Source organism: Chroicocephalus ridibundus, chromosome 2 (assembly GCF_963924245.1).
Source record: "Chroicocephalus ridibundus chromosome 2, bChrRid1.1, whole genome shotgun sequence".
Taxonomy (NCBI): domain Eukaryota; kingdom Metazoa; phylum Chordata; class Aves; order Charadriiformes; family Laridae; genus Chroicocephalus; species Chroicocephalus ridibundus.
The window spans coordinates 36,300,393-36,324,200 of record NC_086285.1 but is presented as its reverse complement, the minus strand read 5'-3'; the positions used below and the strand labels follow the sequence as shown (position 1 = coordinate 36,324,200).

Genomic DNA, 23,808 nt, shown 5'->3' with positions numbered 1-23,808 from the left:
GCTGTCACTCAACTGTTTTAACACTTGCATTTAGAGAACAAAGCTCTTCTGTAAACATGACAGCTGAGAACCTGATCAATGAGAAAGGGTCTAGGATTTGGTCTTGATTAGCGCAGGAGTCTCAGTCAGGGTACCGCAGGATTTTGGGGTTTGGTTTTGTTTTGTTTTTAAATGTGGCTAGTTGAGCTTTTGGGAGATCTAGGCAATGATTTCTTTCCAATGCAAACTCAGATTGTAAATGCTGTGGCCTCTTGTTATGGGGCTGTATTGACTTACGTGGAAAGATTAACATCAAGTTAATCATAAAGCTTGCTTGTCAATGAGGTAAGTTCTTTCTGTGTGCAAAGATCTTTTCAGTTACCATATTATCTCCTCAGCCGAAAAGGAGACAGTCCTCAGCCACATTGCCAGAGTAGTGCTGTCATCCCACCAGACGCTGACCTTCGTTCATCTGTTTCAACATCAAGAAATCTCTTGATCATCGTTAGTGAGCCAGAAGACTGGCTTCTGACAGGGACAGTTATTTTGGAAATAATTTTCCCTGACTTGTGAAGCTGACTCTGCTTTTGCAAAGGAGTGTGGACACATGAACAATGGAAAGGCAGAATAGAAAGTTCCAGCTATTACAGCATCTGTGCCTGAATTAGTCTGAGCATAGCTTTGAAAATAAAACTTCGCTTTTCTTAGTTGCCCTAAAAATGTTGCATGATCAAGTTACACATTGGTTCCCAAGATATTTCCCATGTACTGATCTCTGTGGGACAGCTGTGGCATTTATGTGAACATAAAACATAACACAGTCTGATAATACAATTTAACTGTTAAACTCAGCAGGGTGTGCCTTTGCCCTTTTTTTCCCATCCCACTGCAGAAGAGAGAAAGCTAGTACAGAATTCAGCTTAACACCATAATAGTCAAGGTAGTTTTGGACCTCTTATTGTGCAGTATAGGAATCAAAACAGCCCAGCATCAAACTTCAAAAATTAAAAAACCCCAAAGGTCCTTTTGTCAAGTGATAAGGAAAGGGTTGCTTTTTTCGTGAGGAATTCTGCTCTATGTCCCATTCCGGCCTTTGCAATGGTAGGCAGCTTGGTGTGGCTCAGTCCTATCGCTTGAATATATATACTCAGGAGAGATGTAATTTCCTAACTATGGTTTGAGCATCTATCTCACAGTCAGCATTAACAGCTTCCCCCCACAGTTGCACAGGAAACGGTGTTTTGGTTTCCTTGTGTTAGTACTAGCATCTTTTTGAGACTAGAGAGGATTTTTTCCCTTTTTCAGATGGGGCAGGGAATGGCGTTCCTAGTGTCTAATACAGCAAGGATACCATTCCCTGCACTCTGAAGTCACTATGAAAGTTACTGCCTGATTATTGAGCCTAATTTAAACCTATACTCCTTCTGCCATGCTTCTCTGTCCATGTTTCTTTCTCTTCCAGGTGTTTTTGCTCGATAAATTTGGCTAAATTTGCATTGAGATTTGACGTCTTTTTTTTGAGAAATGACGTGGGACTCGGATGTGTCTTTCTGTGATTCAGACAAGATTTTAAAAGGCCAGTTAAACTTACAGAGGAAGCTGGAACTAAATCCCTCTGCAATTTTGTGCCTTTTGAAACATTCTTTTGCTTTTCCACTGTGAATGTTCTTAGTTGCTATATTTTTGTATTTGAAATCATGCTTTTGTTTTTGGAAATGTGTGCATTCATTCACTAGCAACTGAATTGCAGATAAATATATGCTGTCTATAGCTTATTCAAATTACTCTTTTGAAAAAGTTTTTGAGAGAGGACTTTTAAACCTGTTACTTTGCTATTTAGATAACCAATAATGTAATGAAAAAAAAAAAAAAAGTCAAACAAAACCACGTTCTAAGAACCACAGAATTCTTTGAACATTATTATTTTGCTGCACTTTGTTATTTTTAATTTCTGGAAAATAAAACAGAACCCAGAAATACAATGATTCACCCATGCTTATGACTAAGCCTGTCCTTTTTTTTTTCCTCTTCCTGTTTCAGATGTAAGATGGAAAAACAAATTCTGGGGCAAGTCCATGGAAATTGTTCCAGTCGGTACAACACACGTAACTCTTCCAGCGTAAGTGCTGCACTCGTGCATTGCTGTTCACACACAGGCACAGACGTGCTTGCACACGCTGGAGCCACATTTATCATTTATCCAGATGAGAACAAGCTGTGCTGTGCCTTATTAGACCTTTGGAAGAATTGGTGATTACGATTTAGTTTAAGGGGGGGAAGGAAAAAACAAACACAAACAAGCCAAAACCAGAAGCATAAACCAGGGTTACAAAAACCAAAAGATGAAATAAACATCATTGCTGTGTATCTTGAAAAAAGCACAGTTGGTATTTTCATACTTCAGTTGAATTTCAAGGTTCACGCAATTTAACTCAAAGGGAGAAACTGCATGGTAGAGGAAGCTATGAATTCTTTTGCTTGTATTCAAGGTTTGGGGGAGCAGGTGTTGTGGCTGCTGTCTTTTGTACCTATATTTGTACAAACCCTCACTCCGTGTGGCCTTGGTCTGTAGGTGAAGCTAAATAGCTATCATCACTGCATAAATAATTATTGGAAGTGATAAACAGAACCAGTTGCATCTCTGATGTTTATTATCCAAGGAAGTAAGCAGCCATGGAGATGAAGCATTGAGTATAGTTTAATTTTTATTTTTTTCAGTAGAAATCTGCAGTGTTCCTATGCTGGCTTGTCAGAGAGCTCATTATATATCAACAATTAAAATCCTTTAAAATTTGGCCTATATCCATTGTGTTTGCAGAACCAGAGGTCTAAAGGTTGAGTAGTATTCCAATTAAATCTGTTTTCCAAAGAGAGTCTACAAAATTAATTATTCTGTCATCTGAAAAAAAGAAAAATAACCCAAGAACCTAGTACTTATCAGGCTAAGCGACTAAGCATGCCTTTTTCTTTTAAGTGCGTAGAATTGTGATATAGTAAGATAGTATCCAAAAGGTAATGTATAAAACATGTCGTGTTCATAGTGGCTAGCCTAAGCTGTGGAGTGAAAGATCTTTAGGATGTGAGTGAGGGTTCAGAGACAAGGTAATTAATGGATTAGGGCCCATGGTGGGCTGATGAAGTGGAAAATAACCTGATTCATGTGTCATCTCCACGTGCTTGCTTGTATCCCTGTGTATCTGATATAGAATTGGGTACAAAAAACGTACTGAGCCTGTAGGCAAAAGTGAAGCATTAGTATTAAGTTTTTTTCTGGAGCAAATACAGTGTTTTTAGCATGCGTAATAGAGCATGTGACCTGCAGGTAGGGGCAGGAAAACAAGTTACTGTGGGGTAAATTGGCTGCATATCTGCCAGTCTGTAAAAATTGTCCTTGTGCCTCCTCTTAGAAAGCACCAAGTAAAAGCAAGTGATTAAGGGGAGGGAAGGAAAGATGCTAATATTCTCATGGGATGTGTGTGAGGCAGGTGCCTTAGTGAAACTGGTGCTTTGCAAGTTTACCCTTTACCTTACCAGTAGCAACTTGGCTATCAATATCCAGAACAAATTGTAGAATATATGTCTTCATGAGATTTTCCTTTTCTTGAAGTTTTATGAAGGTGTTTTGTAAGAACATATACTTCTTTAATAAAAGGTAAAATGTTGTATTACCTATTGGTATTTTTCATCTCCCCCGGGCTGCTGTCTTCTGATGTGCAACTGCATCTTGAACTACCGGGTGAGAACTTTTGCTCTTGCCTGAAATACACACATAGGCTCAGCCCTGAGAGCCTGAGCCAAGCTGTTCCACTCAACAAGCCTTCCGATGACTCTGGTGGCCCACGTCCTTGTGTTGTCAGCTGTCACTGTGTTACAAGCTGTGAAATGGGCATTTCGGCAGTAGACGATATTAGAATGATTACTTTTGGAAACTTAAAACTGGTAAATAGGGGCAAGTAAATTGAGAGAAAACTGAGTTCAAGACCAAAGTTTACAGCAGAAGTGAAAAGGGTTTTCTGAGAGACAGGATTGTTGTCATACGGTTTGTTTTTGAGAAAAAAAAAAATGTTTTGTGGGGTTTTCCTAATCAAGCTCTGTGCAATTTTTTTTTCACAAGTTTATCAGCTTGTTTGAACATCGCATGAGATTTTTCTTGTGTGTATTTTTCTTACAGTTTTAGAGATCATTTTGCATGGAACAAGGTGACATCTTGTATCCATAACATCTTAAGTGGGCAAAGATGGATTGAACACTATGGAGAGATCATCATCAAAAATCTTAACGATGACACTTGCCACTGCAAACTGACTTTCATAAAGGTAACCACAGCAATGTCGGCAATGCCTTTTCTAACAGACACATCGGTGGGTGGACGGTCTCTGCTGGAGCTCAGTACAGCTGCTTACCAGCAGTTTTTTTCCTGTAGTTCTGCTGTAATTACCTGTGATTCTTTGAGAAACTTGTAACTCTGAAGAAACTACCACTCACTAGGTAGAGCCAGACGAGAAAGAGAAGCAACAGCTTTCTCAGGTGATTTCACTTGACATGCAGAAAAGTATGGGGAAAGGAAAGGAAGAAATGTGATCACAGAATCATAGAATGGTTACAGTTGGAAGGGACCCTGAAGACCATCTAGTTCCAACCCCCCTGCCATGGGCAGGGACACCTCCCACTAGACCAGGCTGCTCAAAGCCCCATCCAGCCTGGCCTTGAACACCTCCAGGGATGGGGCATCCACAACAGGTGGACAAAAAACCTACTCTGTGTTTGATGAGAGAGGTAGGCATAAGGTGGTTTACCACATACCTTCTATTAACGTATTGTCATGTGCTGTGATGACATTCATTCAGCAATTGTAGAACCAGTGCTTACGTGGGGTGCTTCACCCAGTGCTCTTTTCTAGCCCTTTGCAGGTACTCGGAGGAGCTTAAGTGAGAGGCTGTGGTGTTACTCAAAGCTTTTGCTTCAGTACAAGGCATCAAGATATGACTTTCTCAGGATATGCCCTTATAACTGAAATTAAAATTAGGTTTTGGCAATAAATTACTTCTTCCTAGTAAGGCAAAATCAATGAAAACCTAAAATGATGCCAAAATTTATAACCTGAGAAATAGTTTTGCAAAGCATACTAGGAGATTTGCCTTAACCTGCACATTCTGCATCTGATTGCTGAAGAAAGGCTGTGTTTTACATAGGAACAGACCATATAGATACAAGCTAAGTACTTCAGCATACTTATGCAGCATGGCATGCTCAGCAGCAGAAGGAAAGCTTCCTTTTCTTATTTGTTTTCCTGAATTCTTTGTGGTTTCTAAGAAGCATGGGGGTGATTTTTTTTCCCAAATACTTATTTGAAAGTACTGTAATGTATTTGCAGAGTTGCAATGGATGTTTAGAGTTCAAATTTTAAAGATTGAGAGCCTGCAAACCTTACACCTTTGGTATTGTAAATTGTCTAAAGTGGAGATTACTGTGTCAGTTCCTTCTCTTCCTCTTCTTCAAATTCGGGGAAGATGTAGATAACTAAGGTGGGAGTCGGTCTTACTTGTCATTGGGCTAAATTCAAGATCAGCTATGCTTCACCCAGTACTGCCCTGAAAAAAGACAAACAAAATAAATACAATTCTCAATGCTAGTATTTTAATAAGCTGATTAATAGTACTAACAGCAGTTGTTTGCATATGATATTGTAATGCACACCTAAACGAATAGGTTTCATTTCAGAAAACCACTCTACAGCACGGTGCTACTGATGTGGCAAAATCACTCACACTTGATCTCTTATGCACCTTTTTTTCCCCTTGTTTCTTCTAATTCTAGGCAAAGTATTGGAATCCAAATGCACATGAGATTGAAGGCAGTGTCATGGATAAAGCCGGGAAAGTTGTGCATCGACTCTTTGGGAAGTGGCATGAAAGTTTATACTGTGGGACAACTTCATCTTCAAACTGCATATGGAGAGCAAGTTAGTGATCAGAATGGCTGAAGTACAGAACTTAACGTCTGCTTGAGAATAAGCTTACTGTTTTTATCTCTTTATTAGGCCCCAACTTCTTGGTATTCCTATCTGGAATATGAGATTTTTGTCAAGCATTTAAAATTTAGACTAGAAGAATACATCGTTTAACTTAAATAATATGGAAAACTTAATCCCATGGTTTCCTGCATTTTCTCTGTTGCCCCCTACTTTCATATTTGGGTATGAAGTGGGTATTGAGGACTCCAAAAGGAAGAGAAGAAAAAAAAGGAACAATGCCCGCTACTTTTTGTGTAGAAGAGTGTTGTGTATTTCAGGTATTAAACACTAGAGGATAGCCCACAAAGCTCAATTCTGTAATGACAGCCATATATGAACTTCTCCCAAACTCATGGAGTTTTGTCTACTGTAGTTGGAAAAAGCACTATGATAATACCACCACCTTCTCACAGTTGTGCTCTTATTCAGCTGAGAGAACAGAAGCCTATTTTGTTGTAGTGCAATTATCAAGGGGGATGTTCTCTTTTGTCACATTATTAAAAACCTCTTAATTCCCCAGAACTGAGAGCATGGTTCAGAGATGAACAAAGGACTGAGGGGAGCTTGGAATTTTCCTTCTAAAGATAATAGGATTTAATGGGAATTCTGAATGTTCTCTTCTTCTGTAGATCCGATGCCTAAAGATTATGAACAGTGGTATGGATTTACTCAATTTGCACTGGAGTTAAATGAACTGGATCTGCAAACTAGGTCGTTACTCCCATCCACTGATACACGTTTTAGGCCGGACCAAAGGTAAGAAGTTTTAACTCTTAAATATCTTCCTCAAATAGCTCTTAATCTTCTGTACACTCACTTTACCCTAAGCTCAGACAATTTTGTGTAGATACTTGCAGTGTGTTTCTATTTCTACGTTAACGTGCACCTGAAAAAGGCATTTTAATCACTTATCAAGAGATGGTCTAGTCATTATGGACCAGAGTTTCCTAAAATTGGCTCTTGCATGTGTCTAGATAACTGCTTTTCCAAAGATGTTAAAACTTCAGTACTTCAGGTACTTGATGTTGAGCATACTGTGTTTGAGTAACCAAAAACTGAGATACTTGAAATGTCTTTCTGCGGTGGAATTCCTACTGTTGATAACTTCCAAGGGAAAGAATATAATGTAACAATGATTCTGAGCTTGTAATGAGAGTCACTTTTCCTTAAGTACTTTTTGATAGTGCTGTTGTCTGCAGATGTAGCTGTTTACCTTTCAAACACTGTGAACTGCCTGCTGTAAAAATTAGATTCTGGAGTTCTACAGGACCTGTCAAAGATGGGGTACAGGAGCACCAATTGTGTCTTTTATCACTGATGGTGCTACAGGTTTCTAGAAGAAGGGAATATTGAAGGAGCTGAAATGCAAAAGCAGAGGATCGAGCAGCTACAGAGAGAACGACGGAAGGTGCTGGAAGAAAACAATCTAGAGCATCAGCCTAGATTTTTCAGGTACTATATAATAATTAGCGTATAATGTAATTCATTGAAATTCTTATTATAATTCTGATTCTAAACCGCCATAGAGCAGAATCCAGTATTTTCCAGGTTTCTTTTATATTCTTGATTTTTGTACTTTGTCAATGTAGAACACTCAAGACATAGTTAAAACTCAGAATTATATATTGCTTTTTCATTAGTGCATCCCTGAAATTCTAATTTTTTTTGCCTTGATGGTGATTGATAGTCTACGTTTGAATTTGCTTGAGTGAATGTAGCATCTTTGATTCTTTCAGGCAAGGTGAAGTAGCTGGCTTTAGCTTAATTACCTCTGCTGAACTTCTGTTGAATTCAGTGGGATTGCCTTGTGCAGAAGCGTGCAGATTTGGAGACTTTCATTTCCAGGGCTATTTTTGAACGTGTTTCCCCTATATGATAGGGAGACAATTATGATTCAGAGGGCACTTCATTTCTTCCTGTTGTAAATCAATTAATGGGAGACTTCAGCCATCAAAAGACAAAAAAGAATGCTAGTGAGGACATGGCCTTTTCCCCTCCAGCTCCTCTGTTCTCTGGCAATGAGAGAGCTGGAGCCAAGGTGAATGTTGTATGGGCCTATGTATCACAGTTAACAGATCTGGGATCCTAATTTTTTTTCTGGATCGATAGATACTGTGTTTCTGATGAGCACAGAAAAGTTTAAAATAGGTGCAAAAAGGAAATGCCTCAGACCACTACTTGTAGAAGGAGCTGGTGAGCTAACTCATCACATGTCGATCACGCCAGCCGAAGAGAAGCAAGTGTTGCTTCCAGCAGGCTAAAAAGACAGGATAGAGAAAAAGTCTAATACTTTGTAACTGTATATTCACAAGGAGGAATGTGAATGCTGATGAGGATTTGAATCCTCACAATGAGGATTTGAAAACTGAGATTCGTGCTGTAGATTTAAATAACAGAATAAAAAAATTAATTACTATATAGCAAAAGCGTTACCCAGTGTTAGAGTAGATATGAATTATGCATTTGGCTTTTCAATAGTGATTTCTCTCTTTAACAAATCACAAGCCTTGATTTACTTAAAAGAATAATTTGCTGCTGTGCCAAAAATGTTGTACGCTAGATTAAAAGCAGAGGCACAGGATCGAGTGCAATGAGTCTCACCTCTTGACTGAGAGCTACAGGCTCTCTTTATGTAATAACCGTGGTGAGCCATCTTTGGAGACGTAAAAGGAAAGTTTCCACATTCCACTCAAAGCTGCCTTTGAGACCACGAAAATAAGCCTGGGCTGTAGTTTTAAGTGCTAAGCACTGGCATGTGACAGTGAAATAAAGAGTGTTGATCTCAGCTGAACACGAGGCTGCTGAGGTGCGTCTCCGAAGCCCAGTGCAAACATACCAGTTCCACTCCCCGAGCTGTATCGCCTTGTTTGAAGGTGCCCGGTTCATGGGCTGGATTGGGTATCTGTGCATAGTGCTACATTGCATTACACAGCATACGTATGGAAAATATAAGCTTTACATTTAAGGCATTTGTTTTAATCTTTGATAGGAAATCCAACGATGACTCCTGGGTGAGCAATGGAACCTACATGGACCTTAGAAAAGAACCTGGTTTTTCCAAACTGGACAATCCTGTCCTCTGGTGAAAGAGGAGCCAGCTGAAGATATTCTGTGCTATATTCTCAGATCTGATGTAAATGAAGTATATATAAAATATATCTATATATATACATCTATATATATATACACACACACATATAATATATGTGTGGGCCGTGTGTATGTGTGTAAGTGTGCATATCTCCGGAATTGTGCTTAATTTAGAATCTGATAATTCATTTGTTTTCTTTACTCTGATTATTGCAGTGATTGTTTGAATGTATAAATACCCTAACTTCTTTTTATAAAATATTTAATAAATAGTGATGAATGTTAACAGCGAGAGGCAAAAGAGGAGCTTTTACACTACTTTTCCAATGTGTAATAATGTCAGTTCTGAATTAACTTATGCCTTATTGAATTGCATTGGAGACAGTAGCATCAGCATCTCCTAGCTGTGCCGAGGAATCAGAGGGCAAGCCTTAGTAACTCAAACTGTAAGTAGGCTTCCACAGTTCAATGAGTAGTTCAGCTGGTTTTGGGCTGGTATAAATTGCTAAAACAGATTATCAGCTGGTGCTGGAATCTGAGTATGATCCTTTCCTGCCTGTAGAAATGATTTAAATAAGCTTTTGTTTCTATTAGCTTTCTTCTTAGCATTATGGAAGAGGTGGTTCTGAGCTTACATCAGTGGTTCTACTGCCTTATACATAAACTCTACCCGGCTAAATGTAGTGCTAGAAATTCAGGATTCGCCAAAATTTTCCACTGGGAATCTTCAGATTTTATAGCCCCCAACAGGGCAAGAGGAGGAAATCCTTTGTACATAATGCTTGAGCACTGACTAGATGGAGAAGCTCTCTCTTTTTCCAGTAAGTAAAATCTATACAGAGCACGAAATCCTGTGCTTCCATAGCTTCATTTGTTTTTATTAACCTAAAAATTGCAACAGTAAGACTTTTTAAAAGGTAAGCAAACTGATTGTTTTAAGCTAGAAATTTTTTCTTAGTATTTTGATATTTTCTACCTCTTAAGAAATAAACAGCATATTTAAGATCTTATATTTAAAAAATGACCATCTGCCTTATGGAGAAGTGTATGGAGTCTTTGATCTTCCTCTGTTTGTTTGTTACGTTCAGATAAATATTCAAGTGTCTTGCACTAAATCAATTGCATCTCTTTCCTGTAATTTTATACGTACGGCTAGATTTGTGAAACTACTAAACTATAGGTCAGAAATTTAGCAGGAAACAAATGTAGCAGAAGTCGCACTTTTGAATGAAGATTATAGAGACAGGCAGTATTTTTTGGTTTTTCCATCAAACCACAATGGCACAGGCATTAACAGAATAACTTTCATTCCTACCTATCTGCAACTCCAGCCTGACCCATGATTCAAATCTGTTCTATGTGTCTGTGACTCTGGCAACAACGCAGTTTCCAAGTTCAGATCTATATCCTGTCAACCCTCACCCCCCACCCCCCGCTTCTTTTTCTTACATGCCACTTTAATGACACAAAATAAACCCAAATGTTGTTGGCATGTTTAACTGGCTGATGACTGGACCAGTCGGAGAGGGCATGGATAAGGGAGACTCCTAGGGGCACTAGTAGCTTAGAAAAGTTTGCGCTTTACTGTGTGCTGCATTGTTCTGAAGAAAACCCATTAAAAATGGACAATGTCTTATATGTAACATGAAGGAAATACTGTGAATGCTTCCATTTTAAACCAAATCACTGATGTCGGATTAGATGTATATTTGAATTTTGCTTTCTGTTACCTTGAAGTCCCATTGTCTTCGAGGCAGAGGAATTGCTCTTTCAACCTTCTTCACTTTGCCCAGGAACTCTGCCTCACTGTAATTTATTACCAAAGAAGTTAGCATAATTCTTCCTATTTAATACATCTTTTAAAGACTGGACTACTATGCCAGCAGCTTACAATAAGGCAAGGTTCACGTCAATATGAAGACAAAATCTGGGCTTTGATGTCAAAGGAGATCTTAACCTTTGGGGGCTGTTTGGCTTTTCAAGGAAAGTGAGGATCTCTTCATGGCTTGTTCCCTTCCCGGCATTTTATTCTTGTATTGACAGTCAGCACTTGGCACAAAAATGAGTTGATATTTGTAATTATCCTTGCTGTTAGTAATTACCATTTATACTAAAAATAACATTCATTTAACAACAAAAGAGGGTAGGGGAAATAGAAAAAAAAAGTTTTTAAGAAAGGGAGAAAAATTTGTGGAGGATGCATTAAACCTGCTCATCATCATATTTGGCAGCTACTGTCGTTACTGTCTGATCTGATTGCTGGGTTTGTATTTTCTATGTATGGAGGGGATTTCTCCATACTTTGTATATGACCTAATAGTTGATAGCATCTGAAGTTAAAGGATCAGAGGCCCAAAAGGCAAAGTTTAAGAATTGTAACACATTAAAATCAGCAGGTGTTAAACTCAACTACTCTCATATTGGGTGTTTGAGTCATGATTTTTGAGAAATCAGACTGGCAGTGTTGCCTTGTATCTTACAGTCTAAAATGTCAAAAATACATTTGATGAATAACAGGAAGCATTAGGCTGAGTGGTGCCTTATATAAAATTTTCTTCAGCAAAATTCCCATATCAAGAAGGGAAACTTCAGAATTTTACTATCTCCAGAAAAATAATGCCTGAGAATAATCCAGGGCATTTCTTCAATACATGAAGCAAAATCATTGCACAATAGCTCCTTTTGTAAATCTGTAATACACATCTGCAAACACCACGTAACCAGTTGTGAATGATCCTCTGACACCGTGTTTCCAACTGCAGTATAGTTATCCCTGCTTAATTTTGTATGAAACAATTGGGTTTAGTTGTTAAACTCCTGTGACTGTGTATTAAGAAGTAGAAGAAAATTGTCTTGATGTTACTTCTCTGTATTTCTGCATAAAAATATATTCATAATTCACAAACCTTAATATACTCTATACAGTTATTCTTGGTAAAATATGAAATTTTGGTAACTTTCTTCCCCAAAACTTCAGACGTATTAATGGGTGCAAAACTTATATTAGCTTTCTGCAATATAAGACAGCTCTTGTTTTTAATAACTGACATTGAGGAACTTTTTTTTCCCCTATTTCTACCCTGAATGGTAAAAAGAAGGTATCGGGCAACATACTGCTTCCTTTCATATGCAGCAGTGATCCCCAAGCTGTTCAGCTCAATGGATCGGTCTTAAAATTTCCTGAGGAACGTTGCTTGCTGTTACAGGTCTTTTATAAGCATTACTTAATTTTATTTTGGAGGGCAGTTTGAGAACACTTATCTAGCACTGCCTTTCTTTGTGTACCCCGCTAAAAACTTAGGTCAAGACGACGGAGCAGCTCAGGCCGTGGGGTGTTAAAACACTGTCTCGGTTTTCAAATTAAGCAGCAAAGAAAGAAAAAAAAATCCAGGCAAATAGTGTTCATAGGAACAGAAACGCACAGCTCTACTTCCAGATTTGCAGACTTGACACTTAGGTTCTGGTTTTGGTACAGTGTTAAGTTTGTGATTGTGAAACAGCGTAGCTTGTTTAGGAGGCCACTCTTGGTAGTAGCATAAAGGGCCCTCTAGACCGAGTGGAACTGGAGAGCACCAGTAAGCATTGCATTCCTCTGAATCTCTGCTCCCTTGGATATGCTTTATGTGTTCATTTGCCAGCACTGATTTACTTCTTTTAGATGCTTTTTGAAATACAGATCCAGTGAAGTACTTAAGTTCTTTATACAGAGCTTGGAAAATTAGATGCATCGAAGGAAGAGCGAAAACAGCCAAAATTTTGAGAAGGAAACATCCCAGAGGTCTGTTCTTCCACCAGGAAGTTTTCTTTGAAGGGACTGGAAGTAGGATAGCTGCTTTCTTTTAAAACCTGGCCCCTGGAGGGGGTGATGGCTGCAAACACGGTCACCTTATTATTTGGCAGTTAAGTATTGAAGCCAGATCGCTGTACAGAAAGGAACACAGATTCATGGGGCCAGAACGTACAACCAGGGACAGCTTTCAGGTTGGACAAAGGTCCAGTGCTGGTCTCAAAAACAAAACCCAAACAAAACCCAAAAACCAACCTAACAAAAACCTCACCCCTTCTCATGCCCTAGACCCTCTTCACCCTCGCTTTCCCTCAGCTGTTTACAGTCCTCTTTAGGTTTTCTATGTGGCCCCTTATATCTAAAAATCCTGATTCAGTGTCCCATTTTTCTCTATTAAAAGAAAAAAGTCAGAAAAATAGGAAAGCAGTCAATTCTAACAAGCTTTTAAACGACAAATCATGCCTAAAAACTGTCATTAACAACTTTCCCCGTAAACATTGTGCCCTACTTCTGTATCTTTTCCTTGACTGTGCACAAGACTTTCTTCCCACCTGCGCTCTGGAGTCAGACCTGGTAAGGGTAGCACGCTATGGAAATGTGCAGGTACATCTGCTCAGCATACGCCTAATTAATGTCCTTGCATCTGCTTTTGTGTAAATCTCTTCTGTCATCTCTCTAGGTGACCAGCTTTGCAGAGGAGGAAATTTTCAGCATATCTTATTTTGTTCAGTACAGCTTTATTTTTTTTTGTGTGCAACTCATACAGAGGGGGCAAGCTGAAGAGGAGTGCAAAACTTGTCCCACGGTGCATATATAATAGAGAGAAGGATGAAATCCAACTTCTCCCCATAACTGAATACATCTTGCAAGGGCTAGAGTCAGATGGTGCTATTCAAAGGAGTGAAGTTAAAATGGAAAGGGTTTTTTTTTGGTTGAGCATGTTTTCATTCATGGATTATGCCTACTATAAATAAAATTCACAGTATTCACTAACTCATCCTTTCTATTTTCTAGCTACTGGTGGGTGCAACTTACTCCAGCAGCTGTGGGTTCATAAGAAACTGCACATGTTATCTGGCTTATCTGTTGAAACTTAGCAAATGCTGTAACTTATCACCAAATGTATTATTGTACTGCTCAGTGCTTAGAGACTGTTCTTGCTGCAGCTTTTGAAAGCAATAAGAGAAATTTTCCAGATAAATAGTTGCCATATGTTAAAAAATTATTTTAAGCAGTTCTTTTTTTATATAAATTGTGGATTTGGTGCTTTTGTTGTATAAAACAAAACTGTATTAAAGCTCATGGGAATGTTTGGTAGGTCGATCCACAAGGGATGATGAGCTCCTTCAGCTCCGCACCTTTGAGACGGGTGGTATCCCTGAGATTCAGGCAGTCTTGTATTTATGTTAACAGTATTTTACTAGTTCCGGTCTCGGAAAAACATACCATGTGTATGAGGTATTACATACGCAAAGCTACTAAATGCTGAATTTGTTGTTTGTTTTGATAGGGCATTAGTGATTTCAGAATGAAGAAAGGTATCTTATGTGTTAGAATTATCACTGACTTTCAGATTTCTGAGAAAACTTTCTGTAGTCAGGATCATTCCTGTTTTCTGCTTCACTTACTCCAAAAATTTGTAACAATGTTGGAGCACCTTGATGCGCAATTTGATTTATTATTTTTGTCTCTGTAACCAATTTAGTTGGATGTTAATAAATCATACTTGCAAAAGGCCATAGAGCACCCTGACTTTTTCCCAGGGGTCATAAGCATCTTTCTTCAAAGGTTGTTAGTGACAGCTGAAATAAGTCTAGCTGCTGTAGTGATCTGTGCTTTTTACACTTTCCAAAATGGCAAGTATGAAAGAGCTTCCATCTGCTAGAAGCTTTGTTTATCGCTCTTACAATCTGTCCGGTAGTTGTGCAATGTTCCAGTTGTTTACCAGTTACCTGCACGCACTGTACAGCACTGTCGCGTGGTTGTTATGCCAGACACTGGGGCAGGGAAAGGGATAAGCTGATGGAATTCATTTACAGCTGGAAGGTGATTCTTAAAAGCAGGTTTTAGTAGACAGATGTGCAGCATAAATGTTATGCTTCAGCGTGAATGTGGAAACCACAAACCACATGTTCTCCATAAAACAACTTTTAAAAACAAGGAAACATAGCTTTTACTGGATAAAATAAATAACTGGAAGGAAAGGGTATCGATGTGGTGTTTTCTCCCTTAGAGATGGTGATTCAGGATGGCTCTGCCAATCAGATCTCAACTACGTCTCACGGTCCCACCATATGCGCATAAGAAGCAATACAGATGGATTAGGATCTTGAAAAATGTGGGAGTACAGGGAGTGTAATTCCTGACCAACATGTAATTCCAGTTCTGCAGCACTTCCCAGACTCGGTGTGTACAAAGATTTGGTGGGAGGGAGCATGGAGGTTCCAGGAAGAGCTGGGAAAATTGGATCAATAACTCTGTTACCATGCAAAATAACCTCAGCTGTTGTACATGGCAGAATAAGGATAGAGGCCAAAAGAAAAACAGCTTTTATAGTGGGGAGAATCAGCTCCTGTTTTTTGAAATCCAGCCATTTTGGTTCTGTATTGGGTGAAGAATTTTGGAACTTATCGTGTCAGCGGGAATCACTTCACTGCCGATTAATTTCATAGAGATCTAATATGCTTTAATTGTTACCTGAAATAACTAGCATTTAGTCCAAGTTGCTGGGAAAAGAGCAGTTTACAGACGCAGTAATGTGGTTTTTTTCATAATTATAAAAGGGAGAGGAAGATGGCAAGGGATCCTCATTATCGGTGCCCTGATCATGAACACCGAGGGTGGCAGGAACTTCTCTTACAGAGAAGTGGGTATGGGGTGAATCCCCCGTGATTGCCCCTGGGGCTAATACCATGCCAAGTACCCAGGTGTGGCCAGTGCTACCCAGACAAAACAGGCTGCTCTCCCCTCCAGAAGTGTAAGGTAAACTTGTCTCGTATGGACCTCGCATCCAATTTGTGTTTAAGCTCAGCTGTCTCTTCATTTACAGTAACGTCTATTTTAAAGTCATTTTGCTTACTGCAAGATGATTCAAACCACCACAGCGTGAGGAAAAACACTGACAGCTGAGCAAAGCTTGCGCTGCGTAGTAACTGACACATCTTGGCTTCTTTTTATTTTCTTTTATTATTTTTTTTTTAGTGCCTCTGTTACATTTCTTTCAACTTGCAAACATTGCTCTTCATGCGCAATTTGTTGATTTTTAACTTAGACATTCACTAGCGCAGGAGATGCGTAAGAATTTGTAGGGTTACTCTGAGTTTTTAAATGGGGTTAAAAGCTGGTCAGATACCAAATCCTGCTGTATACTTCTGAATTTGTATCTTTGCTTACTCTGTACCAAGGGAAATATTTGAAATTGCTATGTGTAAGCCCTCATTTGAGGTAAATCAACATTGCTCTACTGAGCTGACTATAATTGAGGCTTAAGTTAACTGAGAAATTGACTCTGTGGGTTCACTGATTTAAGTTTTTACAGGCTCTTGGAACAATAACAAATTCCTGGAAGACAAGATGTTGTGTACGAACATCAGCTGATGTTTCTGTCTGTAATTTTGTAGGCTTCAGGAATTATTGGCTTTCTCTAAGTGTTAGGGCACTATTTCCCTTTGAGGATTTTTTAAGCTGATGTTCCGCTTGTTATTTTACTAAGACCAGCTGTTAGAATTTGAAAATATGTTTTCTTGCTTAGCTAACATTGTTTTTCTTTATTAAAATTTCTGTAATAAAAAAATTGCTTTCCTACATTACAAATTTCTTACTTTTGAACTTGTGTTGAAAAAAGATGCAGCAGCCGTGATAAGGGCTGCAGTAAATCTAGTTTGAATTACTGCAGTACATGCCTTGAAAATTCCTTTCCTCCTTAGGTTTTATGAGAATGTGTCTGCAATGCCTAGATTGCTGCCTAGAGCAAGGAAGATTATGTAGATTTATCAATAGATGAGAACCCGTCTAATAGCTGAGAGAGATTTACTGTTTTGTTTACTCTTAGGTTTGTTACCATCTCAGCCACTGACAGACTGAAGATGGAGTGAAGTCAAGAGATCATCCTACTTGTATTCATTGTTTGTTGCTTGCGCTTCGGCCAGTGAAACAAATCTTGTGAAAGCAACTAGAGCTATGTAATAGCTCTATAGGTTTTTTGGATGGGAAAATCAATTTTCTTATGAAGTTCAAAACTAGTGCACCTAATTCTTAAGTCTTTTCATGGGAAAAACTTCTACTGAGGACTTTGTCTGAGAGAGAACAACTGCAAGCAGGTCAGTTAGAGCAAGCTTGACTGTTTCTGAGTTCTTTAGTAACCACAGGATGGTGAGCCTGGCCCATCCTTAACCTGTCCCCTTTCATCTTGGAGACAGCGTAAAACTTCAGTCAAAGTTGATGGAGGGTAGAGAACTCAAAGATATTATATTCTCACCTTTTGTGAATATCAGAAACTGGAAAAGAGATCTGGATGCACCACATCGCAAGAAAGGCCACAGTAGGAGCTGCACTGTATTTTATCTAGCTGCAAAGCTTCCTAAAGCTGGCAGTCATGTGAATGCTTTTGTCTTGATACCAACAGGAATTGTTTGTTTGAAATAATGGGGGAAAGGAATGAGAGGAAAGAGTACATACATAGTCTTGAAATAAGATTCTCAGTATTGAAGTGTGCAGTCACGAGGCCCAAGCCAAAAGAACGACTGCGGTTCATGCTTTCCCAGTACCGGTTGCTCATTGTTTCCTTTCACGCTAACACTTCCTCTCAGGACACAGCTGGTCTTCCTTCTTTCTTAGAAATCGCATTGCTCACACCATGGTGTACTGGCATTGGTGAGGCCAGACAGTAACTGCGGAAGAACCGCATAAGCCCCAGCTCAAGCTGCCTGCGACCAGTTCTGTAGAAGGAAGTGCATTCCCGTCTCCCATTTGCAAAGAGGGCAGTACTGGCAATAAGAAAGCCACCCACCCAAGGTTACTTGCATCACCCAAAACAATGCATCATTCAGACAAACAAGGGCAGTGCAAGCAGCAAGGACACCAGTTTCAATCATATGATAGAGCAAATTAAATAATTTTTAATTGTAGGAGAACAGGCCAGCACTTTGCTTCATACGTGGGGCTTTTTTCCAGCGTAGTGAAGACCCGATCTCTATGGGTAACTGCAGTATAACAAACAGTGTCAATAATCTGGAGTTGTGTGACACTAGCCCTGGCCACCACCTGTACAAATTTGCAGGACACCACTGCTGTGTACTGGTTCCCCCTCTGTTCAGAAGGACAGCTGCAGCCTTTTACACCTACCAGTCTGTTTTGACCCACACCACCCCCTTTATGGCACCTTGCTGTCTTTTGGGGCAACGCTGTTGCATAATACAAAAGGAATTCCCGTGCAATTGGCAGCCCACGCAGTTTTCAGCTGCTTGCCAGCCCTTGCTCCTTGTTTCAAAAAGCACTGTGTTCTTCTCACCTTGCTTCCCTTTGATGGGGGAAACCCAGGTATGTTCTTACCGCAGTGTCTGTAAGACACTGAAAAGACCCTTCACGTGCTGAAAGTAGGAGGAAGCAATGGCAAGCTGAAAAATGAAATGGCTTGAAAAGAAACTTTAGTCTTGGTACCCACCAGGGCTGAGTTATCAACCCTGTGCGGAATGGGGCGGTTTTTTTTCTCCTTTCATCCTCCCTTGCGGTGTGCATCTCCAGTGCAGAAGGTGCAGAGACCCCAGGGAGCCCCAGAAGCCCTGACTCGCCCTGTGGTGACAATGCAGCTCCTCAGGACCCTCTGTAGCCACTGGCTTCTTCGCTGTTTGTGGTCTTCTCCTCAATGTATCTGCTACTTGTGTGGGCCATGGCCTGCTCCAAAGATCTCTGAACAAAATCCTCAATTTCTGCTTTTGCGGGTACTTAAAAAATGCATTTACTTTGTTCTTCCAGAAAAAACCCTTTCAGATCGGAACAAGAATTCCAGTGTTGGTCAGTTCTGAAAGAGAGATTGAGCTGACAGTTACCAGCTAATGGGAATAGGGGTTAAGGAGCTGCAAAACAATATTTGAGAAATATAACAAAGGAGGCACAAAAAACAAAAGGGAGAGACAAAATTTGTTTTAAATCATAATAAAGCTATTGCTACAAATGTTGTAGTAGATGAAAACATGCATCTGGTGTTATTCGATGAAATATTAATTTCAATATCTCCTGAACAGTTTGCTGCCTTGCCAGGAACTGCAGTTGCATACTGCAGGTTCTTTGGAAAATTCTGCCCAAATCATTTGCCCCCGCAGTCGGATAGCGAGTGTCATGGAGGGCGCTTGTGCATGCACATCCATTCAGAGGATGCAAGAGGAATTGTGTGAAACCTGGGGAGCCGATCGAAGAAAATTGTTCCTTACAGTCGACTTTCCTCTCTGCAGGCAGCTTCAGTCACAGGCTCTTCTCCACGGATCATTTAACTCCTCTTGTTTTGCTAATTTTGTCCTAAACTTTCTAGGTATTCTTTAGATGTGCTTTCCTTAGTTCTTCCATTCACTGTAACTTTTAAGATTGTCTATAAATAACAATATGAACTGAACTAATTTTAGCATCACATTTTTTATCAATCTGAAAATGTAACAGTAGAACAATCATGAGTGGAAGTACAATTTATTAAATCTCTGCATAATATGTAATCTTTTACCAGCAGTTGTACCTAGCTGCCCATAGTACTAGGCACTCTACAACTAGACTTTAAATACTGCCACACACTGTACGGTTATATTTTAAAGAACCCTGCTAGAGCGCTTACCGTCTGAAAGGTGTGTGTGTGCAGAGATACAAAGATGAAGGGCCTCATTTTTGTCGAGGCTCAGTGACAGGTATCCTCTGTTTGCAATGTTTTATTGAAAAAAAAAATCCTAATATTTATTAATACAGTTCGTTATTTGAATTTGTAGGTCCTGTTCCAACTGGCTGAGAAGCAAATATGTGAAAAAAGAGGAAAAATTAAGAAGCATAGGGAAAAAGCTTCATTTCAGTTTTAATTGCAGATACAGTTTTTAAACTTTTGTAGTTTAATGTGGAATAATATGCTTTTAAAATAACTGTTTATATAGGACCTACATAAATGTTTGGGGCTCCTACACAATAGTTTGATAACCACTCCTTTTGTCTAATTTAGAAGGAGGTCCTACTACTGAATAGCTTGAACAATATAGCAGCCAGATGGTTTATGATAAAAGATTAATGAGACCAGATGGTTCGTAATAAACTATTATGGAAAAAGACTTTTGAGACATGCAAGAAACGTTATCTATTCCTAAGTCTTCATTTATCATTATTGTAAAAGAAATAAAGTTCTGTGGCTGCCATCTAATATACGCTTTAAAGTTAGAAGCACTTAGTTCATGCAGCTTCATGCAAACTGTCCTCCATATTATTGTTAGAAACATCACTAGAAGACTCCTTGGGTAACCACAGTCTATTAGACATGATTCTAGACTTCCTTTTCTAACTATTTTCTTAAAATCATGGGAAAATTCATCAAATAATCACAAGGCTTTCATAGGTAGATCTTTAAAAAGTTACAGCTACCCTAAGCACTGTCATCGCGGGGATAAGAGAGCTTTTACGGTGGCAGAGGGGAGCCCTGTGCCACAACACGTGTGCTACAGAAAGGCAGATACAGCACCATTTTCCCCCATGCCAACATCAATACTTGAGTCATCAAGATCTGACTGAGTTACAGCAAACAGGCTTTACTGGGTTATACTGAACACATCTGCCACTTTCTGTGTCTCAACTCTCCAGTTGTCCCTTCAAGGGACTAAATGATTTACTAGTGACCTCTTTTTTCCTCATATATGTCCCTAAAGGTAGCAGAGCTGAAGCTGACAACAAACCAGCCTCTAAATAGGGGCCAAACTCATCTCATGGGCAAAATTTTCAGATGGTTTAAATATGCCACCTTCCCATCACCACCATTAAGAACTGAATGGACAGAAGCTGACATAAATGGGTAGGAAAATGCAGCAGAACAGCTTTCTGGCAGCTTTGCGCTCACGTGGTCCCTCCTGGCTCACTGCACCCTCCCACTGGTCTCCCCTGAGCAGGACACAGTCACTTGCTGTTGGCTAAGCCTGTCACTAGCTGCTGGCACTGTGGCAGGGCTGGTGGCAGCCCTACCAGCAGGAGAGCGAGAAAGCTGTTGTTTGCAACAGGAAATGTTTCGGAAGACTGAATTGTACAGGGGAAAACTACAGAGCATCCCACCAAAACAGGAGATGAATTTTAATGTGAAATACAAATGAGGCTGGTTAGCTGATTTGAAAGAAACAAACAAAAAAAGCCTCCTCAGATCTTTTATTCTTGCAAAAGGAAATGGGGGAAGAAAGAAGTTCATTCTTTCGCTGGTGATTTGGCTTATGTTGCTGGACACCTTTAAAAAGATTTGTTACCCCAAATATCCTTCTTTGCTAAATGGAAGCTCAAAATAGTTTCACACTTTATTTCCATTTCCTCCACAGAACTGAAGCCAGCAGACCCTTCTCCAGCCAGTGTGAGGGTTTTAAAAAAGCCTAGCGTGCAGCAACAGAGAGCTTTGGACAACCTCTGACACATCAATATACAGGCTGAATTTCAGAAAGCGCTTTCTAGCCAGGCTGGATGCAGCCTGAAACACCTCACTGATGGCTACAAGGCATTATATACCATTAGTAGTGCTGTTAATACTGAGACCATGAAAGCATTTAGAAAAGTTTTTAAGATAGAGACCCAAAAATATAGCCATTTAAGAAACTCCCCTTTGCAGCCAATTTTGGACTTACATCCTAGTGTCAAGGCTTGAAAAAAATAAGGCCATATTATGCCATCATAAAAAAAAAATAATCTAATGCCAAACGCTTATAGGATGCAGAGACCTGTTCTGCACCTGGTAGGAATAACCATTCTGCAATGCTGACATCTTGTGGTGGTCTGCTGAATGATTTCTTATCTTCATATTACACCTGAGGAATTTCACACAGAGGTGAAATAAGAGCATACAACTATTGTGCTGGGTTTGTTCCTTTCAGGCTGCTATTTTTTTGTGTGTGTTATTACTCACCTATTATGTGTATTACTTATTTTTTAAGTTCTGGCTCTGAAGTTCTCACGTTGACAGTCTCATTATTTAAATAAGGTAGCCAAATCTTGTGCTGTTACCAAAAGCAGCTTGTCCCAAAGGCAAAAGTTTCTGTTTTTCTCCTTCTGCTCTTTCCTGCAAGAGGAGCTTCTCCTGCAGGGGTAATGCAGAAGGATCTCCTAATGCAGAAGTGACACACTTCATGCTTCAGCTCAGGAGATGGAGCGCGTGGCAGACAGATCCCAATGCAGACCACACTCACGTGTATTTCTCTGATGCAATGTTCTCCCTGCTGGCATTCCAGTCGGTCACGAAGTAACTGTGTGCTGTGTTTTGACTGTGCAGTACACCTGAAGAGCATTTCCACAAAGACTGAAAGGGCAAGGTGGGTGTTCAGCCCTACACGTCTCCTGTTTGCAGCCAGTTTTTGTAATAGTCTTTGAAGCCTCAAATTGCTGCATATGCAAAAAACTGTTTGCTAATACCCAGACTTACATTTCTGTCTCTTCTAATTAAGGAGAAGCCTCCTATGCTGGCTTGTGTCTTTCAAGTGGATTGAAGATTAGTGCCCAAAAATTTTTCTTGAAAAGATGTAAATATCCCTGGGGTGGGCACCCCATATTTGGTGTACGCGCAACTATCAGTAACGTCCTTAAACTGACTAGCAAGTGTCACTGTTTTTGTGTCCTTCCTCCCCAGCGAATATTTCCATGGTAATGTGGTTCAGCGCAACTTGCTGGCTTGATTTCTCAAAATGTGCTTCAGCAGACACTTGGCATTTGAAATGGATCACACGTTGACACTCCCTGGAAAAACACATGATGGTTGATGAAACGTGTGCTATTACTGGCCACTGTGGGAGTTTTATTACTGGAGCTAGCGATTCTGCAGCTTGGTGCTGATCCTAAAAAGAGATCTCCTGAGGATGTGTGGGTGCTCTTTCTCAGGATAAGGCTCTAAGAATGGAGCTTTGTATTTTTTTTATTAGTCCATAAAAAGTAAATTATCACAAATGCAGATACTTATTCAGTTCCATTCAGGCTATTTGTTCAAATTTCTGTAAGGATGTGCAACCCCAGAAGGCAAATCTATTTATCATTGATTCAGTAAGGATGTCACCTGGGAGAATCAGAAAGGGGTGATGGATTAAAACCTGCTGAAATTATGTGGAAGTTTTGCATAATGTACGTAGGTAAAGAGAGTGGAATAAATGAATACTGCTTTAGCTGTACCATTAACTATTACCTCTCACCCAGGACTGTTCATTTAAGGTCATGCAGCTTTCAACTTCCTTTTGTTCCAAAGCCCAGGCGTTAAGACCAGATCACCCCTAAGATGTGGTGATGTGACACTTGTGACTATACCCGCAGCCTCGAATACTCTCCCTTCAAACCACATGGGAAGTACCTGGCCTGTGACACGGTTCACTTGAAAAAGATTACTTTGATGTTTATCATCTTGAAAAACTACTCCTTGGGTTTCTGCAGACTGAACTGTTTCTCACCACATTGGTCCTTTGGTATCATAACCAACCCAGTTGTTTTGGTCTGGTGTCGCATTGTTTTCAAAGGGCTGAGATAACGGTAACAGCCCTCCATTATCTCATACTGCGGTTCATGAACCTGCCCCCGTGCTCCATGGACCTCATTTCTCATTTTCCGCAACGCTGCTGTTCAAGGTCCCTGGGCTGGGGACGGATCCTTGGCTTGGAAGCTCCCATTCGGACCACTGCAACTTTGCAAGGCCAACTGTGACAATCCAAAAGCTACCGACCTGCATCCAAAAATGCGGCAGGGCTGTTGCTTC

General features: G+C 39.8%; 1 protein-coding gene across 7 annotated transcripts in view; it reads left to right on the top strand.

The window, feature by feature from the left end:
• OSBPL3 (oxysterol binding protein like 3) overlaps positions 1-15,078 on the top strand; it is a 94,471-nt gene extending 79,393 nt beyond the window's left edge. For all 7 annotated transcript variants that reach the window (XM_063325031.1, XM_063325036.1, XM_063325034.1 and 4 more), the window contains 6 exons: positions 2,020-2,098; positions 4,151-4,295; positions 5,797-5,941; positions 6,622-6,748; positions 7,322-7,444; positions 8,982-15,078. In XM_063325031.1, coding sequence (XP_063181101.1) covers positions 2,020-2,098; positions 4,151-4,295; positions 5,797-5,941; positions 6,622-6,748; positions 7,322-7,444; positions 8,982-9,078 — 716 coding nt within the window. In that variant the 3' untranslated portion in view covers positions 9,079-15,078. The remainder of the gene's footprint in view (positions 1-2,019; positions 2,099-4,150; positions 4,296-5,796; positions 5,942-6,621; positions 6,749-7,321; positions 7,445-8,981) is intronic.
• The last annotated feature ends 8,730 nt before the right edge of the window (positions 15,079-23,808 follow it).